The sequence below is a fragment of the Lates calcarifer genome, linkage group LG23, assembly GCF_001640805.2.
Source record: "Lates calcarifer isolate ASB-BC8 linkage group LG23, TLL_Latcal_v3, whole genome shotgun sequence".
Classification (NCBI taxonomy): domain Eukaryota; kingdom Metazoa; phylum Chordata; class Actinopteri; family Centropomidae; genus Lates; species Lates calcarifer.
In genome coordinates, this window is record NC_066855.1 from 12,960,832 (window position 1) to 12,979,198 (window position 18,367).

An 18,367-nucleotide genomic window follows, 5' to 3' on the forward strand; every position below is an offset into this window, starting at 1 on the left:
CTTTCACACTAGCAGTTTAATTCAATTCCAAGACTGGTTCAGCTACAACTCAGGCAACAGGGGCACTTCTGTCGTTAAAACCAAGAGACCATACCTTAGCCCATCTAAATGAGATATGCTGAGATCAATTCCATTGGCATTCTTGCACTGTTTGCATTGTTTCTTGCATGGTGAAAGAAGAGAGCAAAAAGACTGAGAGGCCAGTGGTGGCCATATCTGTGTCAAAACAGACGGCAGACCTAGTCACCACTGGAAAATCAGTAGTAAATGAAATTTCTAAAAGAGAGTTTTGTAATTGCCATTTTTTGGTTGGTATACTACTGTAAATGCCAACCTGCTGAGACCCACTGGTTTTGTAACTGACTTAACTCACTCACTCACTCATGAGAGGTTTCCTGGCAACTGTGGTAAATGCCAGTGCTTTATTGAGGAAAGCATAAAGTCAATAACCTGATAAACCAATGTTAAGATGAACACCTGAATGTTGGTGTAAGACAGACTTGAAAAATCCTTCCTTTAATTGACTACAACAAGACTAGAGAAGCACTGCAATCTGCACAATATAAACGCAAGAGAACATATAGCAGAACAAAATGAACTCTACTTGCAACGTTAACAAAGTGTAGAAATACTTGTAGGTGCATCTCATCCCTGCTGAGCCATGAACGCCCAGCTGGCTATATTGTGTCTAATTCCACAAGCCACCCGCCTCGCATGGCAGCAGCAGCAGCTCACCGTTTATCAATCAGTGGGAAGTTAATGAGGTATGTGGGGAAAGAAGCAGAAAGGGGGTTGTCCCCCCCCCGCCATTTAAAAATGTATTACCTACGGGGACGGGCCTCCAACAGGGCTCAGTCCGCCTGACAGGGAGCTGGCATTGGTGAAGAGGCACCAAGAGCCAGCAAGAAGATGCCACGTTTCGGCTGTTAACGCCACCGAACCTGCCCCAAGTGCATGTGGCCTGACACCTACACAACTGTAAGTGTGACACAACAGGAGGTAAACATCACAGAGATTTGTGCTCCCGCTGCATGAACTTGTCTTAAAACTCTGACAGAGAGAGATTTGTTAACTTTCTCCTTATCAGTTAGACAGGTGCAATACCCATAATTACAGTTGTTATGTTTACATCTTGTCATGCTGTCTCCAAACTGGAAAAAAAAAAAAAAACTTTTGAAGAGAAAGAAATTATATTAGGTGAGGGAAAGAGTCCGATTCGCTTGTCAGTAGATTCGACGACGCAGACAGAAAGACAATGAAGTCACTTCAAGCTAATCCTGAATGCCAGCTACTAAATGTCACTTCTGTTCTTCCTGCATTAAATTATCATATTTTGTCTGTTGTATCTCTTCAGCATTGTCAGCCTCTCCTGCCTGTCTTTGTACAGGGAAATAACACCAGGATTTACACAATGTCTTATCTAAATGGAATAGATTCACATAGAGAATAAATAAATGTCATGACTAACAATTCCAACACATTTCCTGCTGTGTATGTGCTAATGGAGAAAATATGACCAAAAAAATCATCTCTGGTGATTTATCAACAAAGTCCATCTTTGTGTTACATGTTTCTACATTGTTAGTGTTTGTTCTGCTTGTATGTGAGGAGAGTCAGTGGAGAGGTGTGATATATATGAATTGCAACAGGCCTAATCAATCAACAGCAAACGGGAGGTCTCATTTGTAGGTGAGCGCAGTGTTATGACCTAGAAAGATGACATTCCACTGCTGAGGTAAGAATTTTTGCAGCTTTTACATGCTAATGCAATATCAATTTCTTATCGATTGGGATTCAAGACTGTTGTCTTGTGCAAAAATCTCGCGCTGTGATTATGGCAACAACCAAAACACCAAAGCACACAGGCAGACATACCGAGAGCTGAGCTGAGAGTCACGCACGGGCCGTAAAAACCACATTCTCCATGGGAGAGAGGAGAGTTCAAACTGCTTGGGACACTTTTGATCAAATGTTGGAGGAACAACAAAATACTGAATTGATTATGTGACTACAGGGCCAAGTGGGGGAAGAGAAACTTTACTGTGAGAAAGAAAGTGTTCCCTGAGAAACTGTTATCAAGTGCCTGGACTACAGAGACAAAAGTGTGGGGAAAAAATACACCAAGTAGAGTCAACCTTGCCCATGCTGTGGCCATTATAGAGCTGTACTGTTTGGCAGAATAAACTATAAGCTATTTTTCAGTCAGTGGTTACTAATGGGTTTTCAACTTCCCTTTCTATTCTCTTGATTCAATCGGGTTACTAAGAATAACTGAGAAAAGAAAAGGTTAGCACTTACACATTCTGTGACAACAACACAAGTATATTCAAAGGTATATTAACTTCTTTTTGGAGTCAATGATGTGAATATTATTAACTGACTTCCTATGGCCAGTACACTGACACCGGAGCCTTCATTACCACAGCTGGAATACGAGGTAGATCAATGTGCAGCGATTTCCCCCGTCACAGTCTCCGACATGTCTCATTAAACTCAGACAACCTAATCAGGGACTTCTGGACAAATCCTACAGTTAACTATGATAAATGAGAAGCTATGCATTAGGCCTCTGGAGAAAGCTAGTAGCTTTTTAGCGTTTGTAAGCTCTGTTCTGTAACGGAAAGTTATTTAGGACAGCTGTAAATATAAACATTTAGAGCAGATGAAATCATCATCAAAGAAGTACGTTTCTCGTAAAACCTAATCTAGGAGCTGCAATTAGTACATTACATTTCAACAGAGAGACTCGTGAGGCAATGTGGTAGTAATAATGTCCCTTTGCTTTTATGTGGCAAGTGGCAAGAACCCAGCCTCACTTGGAAAAAGTGGGGAAAAAGTGGGATCATGTGCAAGAAAACCTACAATAGTGCAAACCCCCCCCAAGCCAAAAAAAAAAAAAAAAAAAAACCTTGTCTGAGTGTTAGAAACATTTTTTTTCCAGGAGCAAGGGAAGAGGGCCAGTCTTCCTGGCTGTGATCTGTCTGACATCAGGCAGTGTTGCAGGCCAGTGCCAAGTAGAGCAGAGAAGCAGAATTCCCCCTGCTTACCCTGAGCTCAATGCAACTCCCAGTCTTCACGAAGCATGTCATGAACAGACCCGTTGGAGCATGCCAGCCAATGATTTCTGCTCAAGACAGAGGGAGGAAGGGGGAAAAAAAGACCAACAAAAGTCGTGGCAGATGGTTTTGACTTCATTTATATACGCTACCTTGTTCAGTAGCGATCTAACGTGCAGCTCTGTGGCACCCCTGGCTCTGAGGTCGACATTAAGTCCAACAGCCAAGGCAAAAGTACAAAAAGTGTTGGTTTTGGCTCGTGTCAAGAAAGTCAATTGCATTGAAAGTGCAGCAACGAAAAGTTCTCATATTTATTTTACAGTGAGAAAGCAGGCCTGGTTGGGCTTTATCCTGGTCTCAACTAGTCATAAGAGCCTCATTATGATTCCTTACACCTGCGTGGCATCCCGGGGTGGTTAATTGGTCAGAGGGATGGTCAAACAGAATAGCCATTAGCAGTGGTGGCATGCAATTATTGCAGTGACTGTCATCTAGAGATTGATGTGGTTAAGCCCAGGCATGCCCCGTGAAATCAATAAAGTGCCATCTCTGTGCAATGTCTGCGTGATGGATGACTCCACAGGATACCAATTACAGGGACGAGATGATGGATGCCACCCCAACAATGGATAAGATAATTGGAATTAGGACAGAAATGCAACACTAATCTTTGATAAAGTGTGTGATACAGATGGAGACTATACTGAGATACACAAGTCTGTTGGTTACCATAAAAGCAATAGATAATATAATGCCTTTAAGTACAAAAAGTAAAGTCAAGATGGTCAACTCACCAAAAGGTCCACTGCCCTGGTTTTGAAATATAACAGACTATGTCATATATAGTGAGAAGCCAGGGTCCTTAGATTTTAGTCATGTTGACTATACAGCTAAAAAAGGCTAAGTGTGTACATCAAGTAAGATAGTATGATAAGTGGACCAAGAAATAGAGGTAATGAGAATACAGATATGATGTTAGCAACCTCACATCTCCAGGAATCAAACCAGAAGCGTGTCCTCACCAGAAAACCAACAGCACTAGTTGTTTGTTCAAACCCTAAGAAAAACCAGTGGTTATTATTATACAGTTGCAAGAATCATGACTCCCTAAGCAGAAAAGGTGGAAGTGGTGTGATACTGTTATACCACCACAAAAGCTCTTAGGCAAAAAGCCAAAGTGGATAGTGGCTGATAGCCACGACCACCATCCTAACCGAGCTGTTTCAGTTGCCTTAACTTAATGAGATTTCAACCATAGTGGGGGGAAGACCAGGAAACGTTCATGAGTTGTTTTTGGAATGGTTGCATTGGAAATGGGCTTGGAAGGCGCGGACAAACGCATCATTTAGGATATGAGGGCTTGCTTTGTATCAGCTGTCCCTCAACACAGTTGCACTCTGTGTCACATTCAGCACACGTGCTGCTGCCTCACCATATTATGGGAACACTTTGTCTATCGCTCCACCACAGTTTAGTGCAGAGTGACGTATTGTCTGATCATTCCAGTCAGACAAGAACAATGAAAATGGAAGAAAATAATAAAAGGCTATGTTTATTGAACTTCTCATCGGTTGTCTGGTTTTATGTCTTATCTCTACACACAGGCACGTTGTAAGAGTCACAAAAGCATAACTAGAAACAGAGTAACTACAAGAAACGTGCAGACTTGAATCAGATGAAGTCTGCTGTTTTTTAAACTGAACAGTCCAATCCCTCTTTTGTTTCCTCGCCTGTTGTCACTTGTTGACATGTGACATCAAGTCACATCTGGCTCCCATGTGTTTTGCTTACACCAGAGCGTCTGTCACCTAAAGGCATGCAAGCACACGCCGAATGAGACAAACGGCGTCTACGACGATGATCGCCCTGCAAAACGTAATCTTCCGCTCGCTCAGAGGGGGTACAGCAGGGCAAGCCTCTCTCATTCCTTCAAAAAAGACATTAATAGTCATTTTATTGCTCATGATATCACTGATCCCCAAGGGTGAGGGGAAAAGTAATCACATGTGACTGATCAAAGGCTGTTGATCTGCACAGTGTGAACTCCAAATGCTCCACTTCAGCTCAATTACAATATGAAGCTTAAATATTCCTTATACTTGTTATTAAACAAGTGATAACAATGAAATTTAAATGGCAGGAAAACAAATGAAAATATAAAATATTGTGCTAGGTGGATTTTTTTTTTTCTTTCTTTTCTGTGGCATGGGCCAGTGACATCTTTATCTGAAACTAATTATACCGGGTGCCAAAGCAGCAGTCTCTAAAATCGCCTTTGTTGCTGTGGATCACTGGAGGGGAGATCCTTCATCCTGCTTTCTACTCCCATCTGCCTCCAGGGCTTCTGTTCCTCTGTGGCAGAGAGCATGCCTGTGCTCTGCCTCCTCATCTCCCTCAGGACCAGCTCGGGTTGTGTGTTGTGTGTCATGTAGGGGGTGTGAGAGAGATGGGACAAGGGAGAGCGTGGAGTGTGTGTGTGTGTGTGTGTGTGTGTCCCCTACTTGCGTGCTTGGAACGACTGCATGCCTTGGTAGCTCAGCACAATTTGTGCATGTATGCATGTGTATGTGCGCACGCTTGTATGCACGCAAGCATCGCTGCATGTTCCGTTGTGGATTGTGTTTGTGCTCCACGCACAACGGGCTCATGGCTTACAGATCATGCACCACATTCTTTTCTCTCAACACTATCAGCAAACCACAACACTCCCCCGCCTGATTTCCTAAACTACTTATTCAACTCACAGTGCATTCAGCATTGGAAAATCAAAAAGGCAAGAACTGTAATGCTATCCAGAAGTGTTTTTGCAAACTCTGAAACAAAATTCTAAAGGGTTGGTTCACCCAAACGTTTTCATTTGAACTACTTTCTACTCTAGATATAGTCCCAATAAAACCACTAAGTTGTGACAGAGAGGCCTGGGCCCCTGGAAAAAGATGATAGGTTTAAGTGCATTTTCTTTTACAATAGTGTGGGCAGTGGAAATAAAATTTCATTCATCTCCATTGTATTGAGGTGAAGACGAAAATCTCGCAAGTGGATATCTCAAAACCCAGGCTCGATACCACTACCGTAGAAGCATCTCTCTGTTTTGTAATATGGGCCAAACAACCAACCAACCTTTTAGACACTTTTTTCTATTCATGCCTGTAGCAAAAATCAGGAAATATTGATGGCCCACAGATGGAAATTGACTAGATTTAATTTATATTCCCCTCTGTGAATACATTCCAAGTGGAAACACTAAGCTTTACGTGCAGCTTCAAAACAATTAACTGCATCATCTATTTCTCTGTCTGTTTTCTCCATCTTTTTTCTTTTTTTTTCCTGATCATTATGTGGGTTAAGGCTGAGAATGGGAGGAGACACCGAGGGGGCGAACGCAAAGTCATTTCCAGGACGGGTCATGCTAATACAACAGCTTTGAGCTTTCCCATTAATTCAAATGCTTTGCAAAGAACTGGCCCAAGGCCCAAAGCTCATGCATCTATATTCATTGCAACCTCATGCTTGAACTAATGAGTGACTGGGGAGCTTCAAACAATCAAGGCGATCATTCTTTTCACAAGGTAAATGCACATACAGAAAAAAAAAAGGAAAAAAAAGGAAAAACAGTATTTCAATTAATTAAACCTGTCTGTACTTGTATGCCCTCCTCCTCTTTTTTTCCTGCCCTTCTCCCCCGCCCTGCACACCCCCAGGGAAATCAAACAATTAAGGACTGCATACAAATTTTCTCTCCCTCCCTTCATGTCTTTCACCCCTGCGATTGTGTCAGTGAGGGAGATGTCCTCCCTCTTTCTAGTAAAAGTCTGATTTTGATGTATAACGTGGGTTTGGTTCTCGCACCCTGACCCTGTGTTCTTTCAGGCGATGACTGACAGGAGAGGAAGGTTATAAGATTAGAGTTTGGAGGAGACAGAACAAAAACAATTGAATTATTTAAAGAGAAATGAATCTTTAGTGTAGCGTGCAAGATCAGGATCCTCATGCATTTGCAACAGGTGGGGTCTGTACTAAGACGAGGAATTAAATGTCCAATTCATTAAGCAATACAATATATTTCCTAACCCCACGGTGTTCATAAATCTCCGCCAGCTTTCATTAAACCTGATTTCTGCAGTGAATGCTGACAAAAGATTCTATTATGTCACACTTCCTTAAATCGGCTCTCAACATCATTTCACCCTGCTTCTAATGCTGGTGATTGATTTCCCAATAATGCACTACTAGCTCATCGATCATCCATGTTCCACTGATCCCTTCACGGAATACAGCTTCTGTTGTGCGGCTGATGTGCACAGGAGGTGGAACATTATTGGCTTTCTCCAGGAGATTGTTTGTAAACATCACATCACACATCGGCGTGCGCAGATGGAGCGCACAGCTGGGGCTCGTTCATTTTTACAGCATCGATGATCCATCGAGCATAAATAAAAGGTGAGCGCAGGTTGATTTGCATCCACACACTGAACATCCATTTATTAATTTTCATTGGCATTTTGAAAAAAAAAAAAAATAATCAATTGTTGGACCAGGATTATAGAAACAAGTCACACACAACCCCCATATTTTACCTATTCCCTTCAGTTTTCAACTGTATTTTCTGTAGATGTTATTTCTCAATATAAGTACAAGGAATCAGCCAATCAAATATCCCACCATGTGGCATTTGCAGGTGTACAATGTTAAAGTAATAGTTGACATTCTAGGTGATGTTTATTCGGTTTCTTACCCAGGGTTAGATGTGAATGTAAAATATGGAGCTAGAGAGAGGGAGAGTAGCTAGTTAGCTTAGCATAAAGACTAGCCTAGCTCTGTTTGAAGGTAATAACTTCTCCAATCTAGCACTTAGAAAGTTCACTAAGACTTTATCTCTGTTAAATCAAAGACTGCAATTCATCAGTTTGTGACTGTATGGGAGTATTTCTTGGTAGGGTGTACTGACTTCCTGAAGTCTCCACTGCCTGCCTGGAAACCTCACAGTGAAGACAAGTCTCCAGACTGCTGGCTTTGCTTAGGGTTTGTCAGAAAAGGAAATAAATGTGTTTCCCAAAAATGTTGAGATATTCCTTTAACTCCTTCATTGTTGCTAAATCCCTCCATATTTGAAGGAAAAAATACAAGAACAAGCCCTCAAGACCAAGTGTCCTCAATAGTAGTAGCTACATTCCTACATCAGACAACTGCATTCACTCCTGCCAAATAAATATATGCCTTGTTGCTTTTCAGGAAGGACAGCCTATAGCTTTTTCTCTCAGCCTATGTGTCAACAAATGCAGTTTCCTCCTTAACCCTCAGTGAATTTACAACCTGCCCCTGACCCCTGTGCTGCAGAAACCGAACTCTGTTGATGATTTTAAGGCAACTGTGTCATGGACACGGGGCCTCGATTCCACAGGGTCCCTGCACCCCGAAGCAGTCCACAGCCTCTTTATCAAACTCTGGCAGCTCCTATTGTTGTTGGCAGCTCATTCTCCTGTCCCCAGAGCTGGAGGGATTAGGTGAGAGTGAGTGAGTGAGTGAGGAGCACAGGGGCCAACCAATGGAGACCCTGCCGCGTCCCATATCCCAGCAGGGAGTTGCTGACAGTAAGAAAACAAGCGAGGAGGGAGAGACACAGAGGCAGGTAGACAGAAGAGAAGGGGGACTGCTTTTACACCTCATCTGACAAAGCAAAAACAGTCCGATCCAGTCATCACACATCCTTCCTCTGCCTCTGTCTACTCCCTGTGTGTCCATCTCTCAGCACCGTTGGGGCCTCAGAGTCAAAACTTTAATGACGAGTGGGATGGGAAACGAAAAGCATCTGCTTTCTGCATGACATGGAGACGGGGGAAGACTCCGAGCTCCAGGTCCCTGACTTTCTCTGCACCATTTCCTTTTATCACAAAGCTAAATTTAGCGATGAAAGAATCATCTGAACTCTAACTCCTACACAGGTTTCCCATTGAATTTTGTGTGGATTTGACGTTTTAAATGAGTCAGAAAGCAGGAACACAAAAGGAAAGAAAATGACGAATGAACTCGCCATCTTTGGAGAGGTTCGTCAGCGGAGATGCTATACCTTTTAGGGCAAGAGAGGGAAACTGCTGCTGGTGTTTTGTTTTGTTTTTTTTTTGTTCGTTTTTTTTTTTTTTTTTGCTGTGCTAGTCAACTGGAGCGGATGCTGTTTTTGCTTTCCATCCAGCAGTCATTTTTCACAAGGACACTGCTCTCCGTGAGCATGTTTAGGGCAACAGGAGGAGGGTGGGGAGAAAAAAAAATCTCCCACATCAGCTGAAAGAGACAGGCTTCCTTCAGCCCAAATCTGACCGTCTGACTGATGACCACACGTGGCTTCTTCGCTCAGTCAGTGACTTCACACGCAGGGAGTGCTGGTCATAGGAAGGTCAGTCGACTGTGAGAACGGAGAGAACAGGATGGAGGTCAAGTAAAGCGAGCGTTCCCTCCCCGGCTGACATTAACTCACACTGTAACCGCAGCAGATATATTTGTCTGTCTGTCAGAGGGAGGATGGAAGCCAGGACTGTGAAGCTGGACTGATTATCTTTATGGTCAGCAGTCGTAGAGGTCAAAAACTTTGGCAGCTTTTGTTTATTCCCTTTGGCACCCCAGAGCCTTGAGAAAATGAGATCTCACTTGAATTTATGGAGAGTGTTTGCTTAAATAGGTGAAAGGGAGAGATTGTGAGCCAGAGAAAAACACAGAAAGATGGATAAATCTGAGTGAAAGAGCATTAAACAGAAAGATGAAGACAGAGGGCCTCGGCTAACAGATGCTAAAACTAACTTTACTAGTACAAAGAACTCCTCTAAGAAAGCTCTATTTGCATGTTGCAATGCCATCATGGGCAATTCTAGTAATTTGTGGCAACTCATTGTCAAATTATTCTCTCTACTGAACATAAAAAAGAATTGTCGTCATACATTCACAGTGAATAACCCGGTGCACAAAGAAATTTCATTGATTTGTCTTCTTAATTTCAAACACTAAAATGCTTGCAAACATGGTGAGGCATGCCAAAAAATGTACTATATACTATTTTATGTTCCTGCAACTAACCAACACATGGAGGTGGGTACTCTCTATTGTCTTAATGTGTTATAACATGTAACAATACATGTGTGAAAGGCAACAGTATCATAACTTCTGATGGCTTTTGACACCTTATGTCCAGCTTTCTGTATTCATAAGAACATTCTTTGGTAAGGCATTTCAGCAGAGGCACACAAAACAAAAAACAACGCCCTTAACGTTGTGTGCTGTTCAGCAATATATCCAATCTAAACAGTACATATATATCTGATAGTGCCCTGCTGTAGTAAAGAGTAGACATACATGGATAAAACCTGAAGTCATGTTCATGAACAAGAATCTCTCTAAACACATTCGCAAGATGGATGGAGAGTAGGAAATGAAGAAAATAATATGCTCTTTTATCAGCCGCCTGGAATTGAAAAATCTTGCAATAAATGTTCTTGCGGATAAAGCCTTACATTATGCTCTATTATATGTTAGACAGAAGTTACATAAAGGTATGAAAATCAAACACACGGCTTAGCCTATTCTCAAAATCCCTCCCCCGTTCATAACTTTTAATGCAATCTTATCCTGAAAGACGCAGAGGCTCCTGTTTAAAATGACAGACTGGCATTTACTGGTAAAATAAAACAGGTTATTGTTCAGCCTTGGAGTTGTTACTTTAACTCCAAAATCTTGCGCACCAGGTTCATAATAATGCAAGAAAGGGGCTCCTATAAGATGACTCATATAAAAGATGGAAAACAGCAGGGTGAGAGCTGTCTAGTTGCCTCTATGTTTGCTGTCACACACAAAAACAGTCCTCTCATTTCTAAAATCGTGAGCACAACAGCACCCAGTGAGTGAGCCTCAGCCCCTGTGGCCTCTGACAGGTTGGTTGCAGCCTAATCTCGCTGTGGAAACGTGGCCTGCTCCCCCCCTCCCTATCATTAGGGTGCCTGGGAGCAAGGCACCAAACCCCCAGTTACCTTTATCAAAAGCATGATCAGAATGAGTTGACTTTGGTCATTTCATTTTTAAACTGCAGTTTTCATCTGAAATGCATCTAAACCAAGCCTCCATTACGACCTCTATCACATCTTTATCTGCAGGACTGTATAGGTTATTCGGTGAAGGTGAGTGATGGCTCGTCCTCTAGAGAGAGAAAGCTGCTTACAGTAAGTTTCAGTTGGCTGCGTACCTTATGGTAAAGGGGAGGGAGGATGAGGAATAAATCTACCAGCTGGAGTCCTGAGACTCCTGTTCTGTCTGGAAAAAGACTCAGAGCACAAAAAAACTTTTAATATTCATTTTCTTCTGTTTCATACTTAAAGCCCCCACCTGTGCTGAAAAAAATGTGTTTTGCTTATTGTGATGGATGTGCAGTTTGACTCCAGACGGCTGCTTTCACACTCATCTGCTGAGGGGTCAAGATTTCTCTTTCACCTTAGATCTGAGTTTAACACATATACAGACAGAGATGATTTGTGACATCACGACTAGTTTGGGGTCAGTTGCACATACAACATCCAGAAGTGTGCGGTGGAAACTTGAAGCCTCCAGTGCACGTAAAGTAGACTATTTGGTGAAGTAGGAAACATCTTATATATTGGGAAGGAGTAGATACATTTTTTGTGTGGAAACGCAAAAGACTACATCAGACAGAAATGATTATTTAAATTACTGAAATAGATAAAATGATGATAATGGCCAAATGAACCTGAACCTGGAAAAGTGACAACAGGAGAATAGTTTCAATTGTTGTCTGCCGTCGGGCTTTGAAGTGAGCTTAAGGTTAGGTTGGGATGGAAGGCTTCAGACTAGTAGAAATGCATTCATGCAGCCACACACAGAACTTTAAAGGATACCGTGCATTTGCATCTCACTCTTCTCCATCCCGAGGGAAGGGACAAGTCATTCTTGGAGCTCTCCAGTGTTACTGGGTGCCTTCTAATTAATTAGAAACATGGAGTGGTGAGTCCACCTTATTAATTGCTGCTCTAAGCTGGAAAATAATTGCGGCTTCTGAGAAGGTAATTCAAAAGATGGAAGCTCCTTCCAAAAAACATTCCCTTTTGAAGGAAGCAGTTAAAAGGCGCAGGCTCCGGACAGAGACGAGCCCATTTCCAAGGCTTGTCTTTGAAACTAATGAATCACAGTATATCATGGCCTTGCAGCCACAAGGGTAACAAGAAAGGTACAAAGGCTAGAGTTAACCTTAGTGCATCCTTTGCTGGGAAATAGGGTCTGGTGGTTCTGAATGAATTTTAGAGCATGGTGAGTGTGTGTGGGTTTGAATTTTGCTGATGAAAGAAAGTTGTATGTGTCTGTTTGCAGAAAAATAAATGAGTGTTGGTGAAAGCATACACACACACACACACACACACACACACACACACACACACTATGGCATATATTCAAGTTTCATTCTTTATATTCAGAATTGAATTCATTCCATGTACTCAAACTTTATATATATATATATATATATATATGCGCATGCCAAAACACACACACGCACGTGTGTATATACATTCATGCCGGTCATTAGTGAATGGACTGGGATCTTTCTGCCCTCTCCACAGTGACCCTCACTATATTTTTCGGTACAATTCTGCCAATGAGTCATTCGCCCACCTCCTACCTGTCCATTTCCATTTGTGATGGGAATCCTCAGCTAATAGGTTAGAGGGCAAACCAATTATGCTCTGACAGGACACAGAGATGTGACCAGTTGGCTAAAGATAAGATAATCAAGACCAAGGCTGTAATTAGATGTCATCTCCATTGTGATTATTGAAGCATAGCAGAAAGAGCACAAACAGTATTTCAAGCTTTAACGCCTTAGTGGATGGATACTTCAAATCACCCATTTAATCTCTCTATCTTCCCTCCTTCATTGCTGTGCTCTTCTCTATTACCGTGTTCTTACTCTAACTCCAGCAAAAGATCCTGAGCTTGCAGGTATCTACAGGAAGAAAGTGCGTAATGAGATCTTCAAGAGGAAGCTTTTATTTTTATAAATCATTTGTTATTCATCAGGGAAGTGCAGATTGGCGTTGGCATGCTCAGAAATATTAAGTAGTAGTTATTACAGACATTCAAATCTGTCATACATCTGTCAACAAACAACACTTCAACTTGAGTAAGCCCTGAAGCCCAAATGAAAAAAAAGATTTTTCATTTTGTCTTATTTCTGACTTAATGACTTGGGGAATGATTTGATACACTCGTTGTCTCACTCCTGGCTTAATGACAACAGGAAGGATCTGATACACACGGGTGTCTTTTGGGTTTGATGTTCCTCAAACAATCTGTGTGTGGCTCAGCAGCAGAGGACAATAACTCTACAAAGGAGGTCACAGGGATGTCTTTTTTCCCCCAGTAAGTGTTGGTTATTTGTGTGGCATTTTTCACCTTCTGTTTGTTCAGCTCCCCAGGAGTAGGCTGTTCTGAGATATGGAGTTAAATAACATCCTTACGAATACGCAAATTGTGTCTAGATACTGACCAGGCTGAATTTTATTGTTCTTTCAAGCACCAGAGATAGAAGAAGTTTGCCGAAGTTTTTCACTCAGGAAACACATCCTCTGCCTGCCCTCTGTCCAGGGAAAAGGCAAGATTAAAGTGTGTGTCTGCACATCTGTGTGTGCTCCTTTGCGTCTGTTTGTATTGCAGCACAAAAGATTCCAAAAGATGGATAGCCAACCCCTTAGATCCCTCGTGCTTACAGCTAAACAACATGATGAGCAGGGAGAAACCCCAAGTTCAGGAAACCAAGAGCATCCTCCACCCAGCTGACAAGCCCCAGGCCTCCTTTCAGTCATCCTGCAGTCCATTAGAAAGGGAAACATGGATGGAGAGCACACTGCCTGTGCAGCTTGGGACTCATCTTGACATGCCTGGAGGCCTCCCATTCAAAGCCACAAAGCAACAAGAGTTGCTAGAGCAGCTTGGTGAGGAGTGGTTCCATACCCAGTGGTCAAAGCTCAACTACTGTCCCTACTGGTAGAGATGTGCATGAACTTCAGGGTTTTCCTCAACCAACAGAGGCAAGGAACTGAATAAACAAATGCCTCTGCTTACGTGAAAAAAGAAAACGAATACACTTTTATAAAATGGTCAATGGATGTATATATTAATATATAGAGAGCTTCTTTTCTACCTCAACAGGACAAAGTGCTTAATAAAGCCTCTCATTCACCCACACATACATGTACGCACACACACAGAAACACTAACAAACCCACACTAGCTGCCTCATTAGGAGCAAATTGGTTCTTCAGTCTTGCCTTGACATGTAGTAAAGGACCTTAACCTTCAGGTAATAAAGAACAAAGGGAATGGAGGATCTTTTAAAAGCTACATGTAGTTCAATCAGGTAGTTTTATGCCATTTTATGGTATGGTCAAAGAAAGTACAGCATTTGAGACTGACGTCATTTTGATCAGATCTGTGATCCTAAACAACACCTTCTGACACAGATCTGACTGTAGATTGAGGTTTGGCTTTGAACAGTGAAATCAGACTTCTCATTAAGGAAATCTTGTAATATCAACATGCACTTAAGAGTTTTTCCACTGTTGGTTTCTCCAACTCTAACCACAGAGGAATACAGAGTTAATGATTAAATACACATTTCTTACAGAAATACTGGCAGCTAAAATCAACTCTGTAATACATGGTCTTTTTTTATACGTTATCTGTTGACTACTTCCCATGAGTCCACCGTCGATAATGATCATAATAACGAGAATGCCCTTCATGTTGAGAGTCTCTCTTTCTGTTGAGGCCTATTTTTACTCACACAAAAATGTATGTAAGAAGTTGATTTGATGCTGATACTGAAAAATTTGTGATCTAAAACCTGTGGTTGACAGTGTTGAACTAAGCAATGTTTTTATTGCAGTTTTTCAATCTGAAGAAACAGCAGTATGCAGGGTGTGTTACAAAAAAATGACTGCATTTCCACATGGAGAGGGTTCTTGATCTTTCAGGCAGTCATCTTTTGAACCGTAATTTGGTGTACCAGTTCACATGGTTGACACGTCGCTCTAGGCAGCAGATGCCCTTTTCCATCCCAACAACAGGCTGCTTTTAAAAGGTGTCCGGTTTTTGTTGCAAGAATATCTGAGGTCTCCTGCTTCTGTGATCCTTAATGCCAAGGAGCGGACAGACCAGAATGGCTTGCAAACACTTCTCTGTATTATGAAGCATCGCTTTCATCATGTTGCAGGTAAATGTCATCAGTGCCACCGACAGGGCACACAGTTCACTATCAGTAATTCATTACAAGGAGACACCCAACACAGCCTACATCTTCCAAGATATTTATTGGACATCTTATGGTAATACCAAAAGATCAGGTAACAGTTGCAATATTATACTTACATTGTTATTCTTTTAACTAGACATGCCACTGGGAGGGAGCCATAGAGGAATATAACAAATTGTCACTTATTATACATATCTATCAGTCCATAATCCATAGTTCATAACTTCTTTCCAAGAGAATTTGTCTCTGTTAAAGTCACAGACTGATGGTATGTGACAGCTCAGCATGCTGCTGGTGTCAAATGGACTGGAAAGATAATAATATCTGCTACCCAGACTCGAAATGGATATAAGAAGTCACTGATTGTAGCATTTAACACTTTTGTTAAGTTCACGGAGGATGATTTTCATTCCCTAAAGCAGATGACTGGACTTTTTTATTAATATAAGGGGTTAGGTTTACTGGGCCAACAGGGATCAAGCTGAAGGTTTAACATAAGACTTTCAAATGTCAAAGTCCAGACCTTCACAATAATTCAGCCACCAAGCCAAAAGAACATAATACAGAGACTTAAGAGATGTGTTCTAAATAGATTGTTTCTTGTTTTTGGCCTTTAGTTCAGCTGTTAAATACACCGAGTTAAATAAGGATATCTTAGGTTTTGCAACAAATAAGCAATGGTCCTTCCTAGAAAACAGAACCTGCAATTATTTCAAGCTGTTTGCGATAAAATTTTCATGCATCCCAGCCTTCCTAAGTGACCTCTTCTACCCTCTATTACGCAGCAGGGGTGATGTGAGTTCAGCTGCACTGAGAGCATGTTCATCTCTCAAGTACAGAAGAAAAGGTTACGTTCAGCTGTCAGCGCAACTCTATTGTGTTTTGTTGCCAGCGATGTTTATTGACGAAGACCTGAGAAAACAAAAAAAATGAATCTGGGTTTTTTTTAATTCAAATCATTTCACTCTGGACCCACTTCTTTTTTTTTTTTTTTTTCCCCCGTCTCCCCTACAGATGCTGGCTGTGTTTGAACAACTGGATTTCATCAACGGCATGCAGCCAGTCTGCCAGCAACCTCAGACAAGAACCTTCGCTTCGTGTCAGCACAGCACAGGTTCAGTTCTGGCTTCGCTGCACCGATCCACAGAGCAAACTCAATCAACAATAAGTCCACATGCTGTACGTGATCCGTCTTGTCAAACATGCACGACATAAAGTAGCTTCTATTTAGATTTTGACTTATCACAGCTGGGTGTGAGAATCAGCAGACAATGAAAATTTAACCCTTGCCAGTAATCAAACCTTGTTTTCCAGACTTGCTGCAAGTGTTGAGAGCTCATTCTGACAGACTGGCATTTGGAATGCATAGAGGTTTGTTTGAGTAAAGTCTTTCCATCATGCTGAAGCTCATTACAAAGATCCAGATCGTACCTCTCATCGTCTCTGTTTGTTCGTCTTGGCCCGGGGTTCAAGCTCAACTGCGGACTTCACATTTAATGCTGTTGGACAACGATGACAGCCGCGCTGGACGAGGCTCATGCGGCTGATGCATGGGAATGTAAGGTGTTTTTCCACTGCAGCTGATCACAGGAGAAAAGTTAACCCCCCCGTTTTGAAATGAAATGTTTTTCCTGTAAGGGAACGTAATTCCCTGCTATAAATGGGGCTGGTGAAAATTTGACAATCTGCAAGTCAGCTTTGCAAAATCCCCACCTGTGCAAAGCAGGAATGTTATTCGACAGAAAGACCGAGTATGATTTCCCATCAAAATATTTTCAAAGTAGGTAAGCCATAAAATTGCAGTCGCTGGTGTTGAAAGCTTTGTCCCACAGTCTGCAGGTGGAATTTACATATATTAAGTCTGGAAAACAAGTGAGATTCATGGCTGACTCTGGCATAAGAACCCATCCGCTCCGTCTTTCTCACCCTCTCTCTCTCTCTCTTCCCTCACTTCCCTCTCTCTCTTTCTCTCTATCTGGCAGAAAGCTCTGCTTGTTCCTGGTTGCTCATGTGTGGCAGCAGAGCTGGATGGAAAACATATTGCTCCATCAATCACATCCCATTCTTCTCAGCAGTGCACTCGACTTGGAGGCTGTCTGAGACCGAGGCCGTGTTCAGTCAGCCCTTGTGTAAAAAAAAATAAAAAAATGCAAAGATGACAAGTATTCCTGTGAACAGATCCAGAGCCACGTCTCTGTCAAACTGTACCCATCCCGATAACCTGATCTCTTTCCAATGCTCCCCCTCCTCGACAGTCCCCTGACATGACACTGTTTTGATAGTGTCTTACTACACAGAGAGGCTGAGTGTGCGCTATGTTCAAACAAAGCCTCCTTCTCCCCTGTGCCATACCAATAGATCAAATGAAAATATAGAGGGAGAAGAAGGAGGAAGATGTCGGTTTTCATCAATGTCTGACTGATGTATTCAGGAATTTCTGTCTTTCAAGTCTTTGTTTCAGCGCACGAAAAAGACCAAAGCGCAGAGAGAGCACCGCCATGCCAGTGCTAGCAATGCAAGAGAGGAAAAGCCTTCTACCCTCCCCTTCCCCGGCTGTTTTGTGTGACACACAGCTTTGGCTACTGCCCCAGTTGTAGCCCCTGGGCAGCGCATATGTCACCCATTTGTACTCCAGAAAGCACTCAGTTCCCGAGCTAAGGCCGAGGATGAATGGAAGGGAACACTTACTCGTTTTTCTCCAGAGCCAAGAGCAGCTGCTCACCTTCCGCTTCAATCAGGAGCTTCAGCGATGCAGGGTGACTCTGAGGAGACAACAGACGGGGGGTGGGGTGGTGGTGAGTGAGATGAAAAATGACTCCGGGAATCATTTCAAATCCTGATGAAACTTTGACTGAGCCACCCAGCACTGTGAGAAAACATGCGAGACCACTGTTTTCAATTGGTGAGAGTGGTTGGGGATCCTTATGAAGCTACTTTGTATCTTAGAACAAGAGCAGAGAGGATTAGCTTATGTTTCTATTCCGTTTGACATTAATCCTGCGGAAAGCCACAA

The 18,367-nt window shown here is 42.2% G+C and overlaps 1 protein-coding gene across 1 annotated transcript in view; it reads right to left on the reverse strand.

The window, feature by feature from the left end:
- The window catches only part of LOC108899048 (disintegrin and metalloproteinase domain-containing protein 12), a 69,719-nt gene that overhangs the window by 38,546 nt on the left and 12,806 nt on the right, over positions 1–18,367 (reverse strand). The window contains exon 3 of the mRNA XM_018699311.2: positions 18,043–18,116. Coding sequence (XP_018554827.1) covers positions 18,043–18,116 — 74 coding nt within the window. The remainder of the gene's footprint in view (positions 1–18,042; positions 18,117–18,367) is intronic.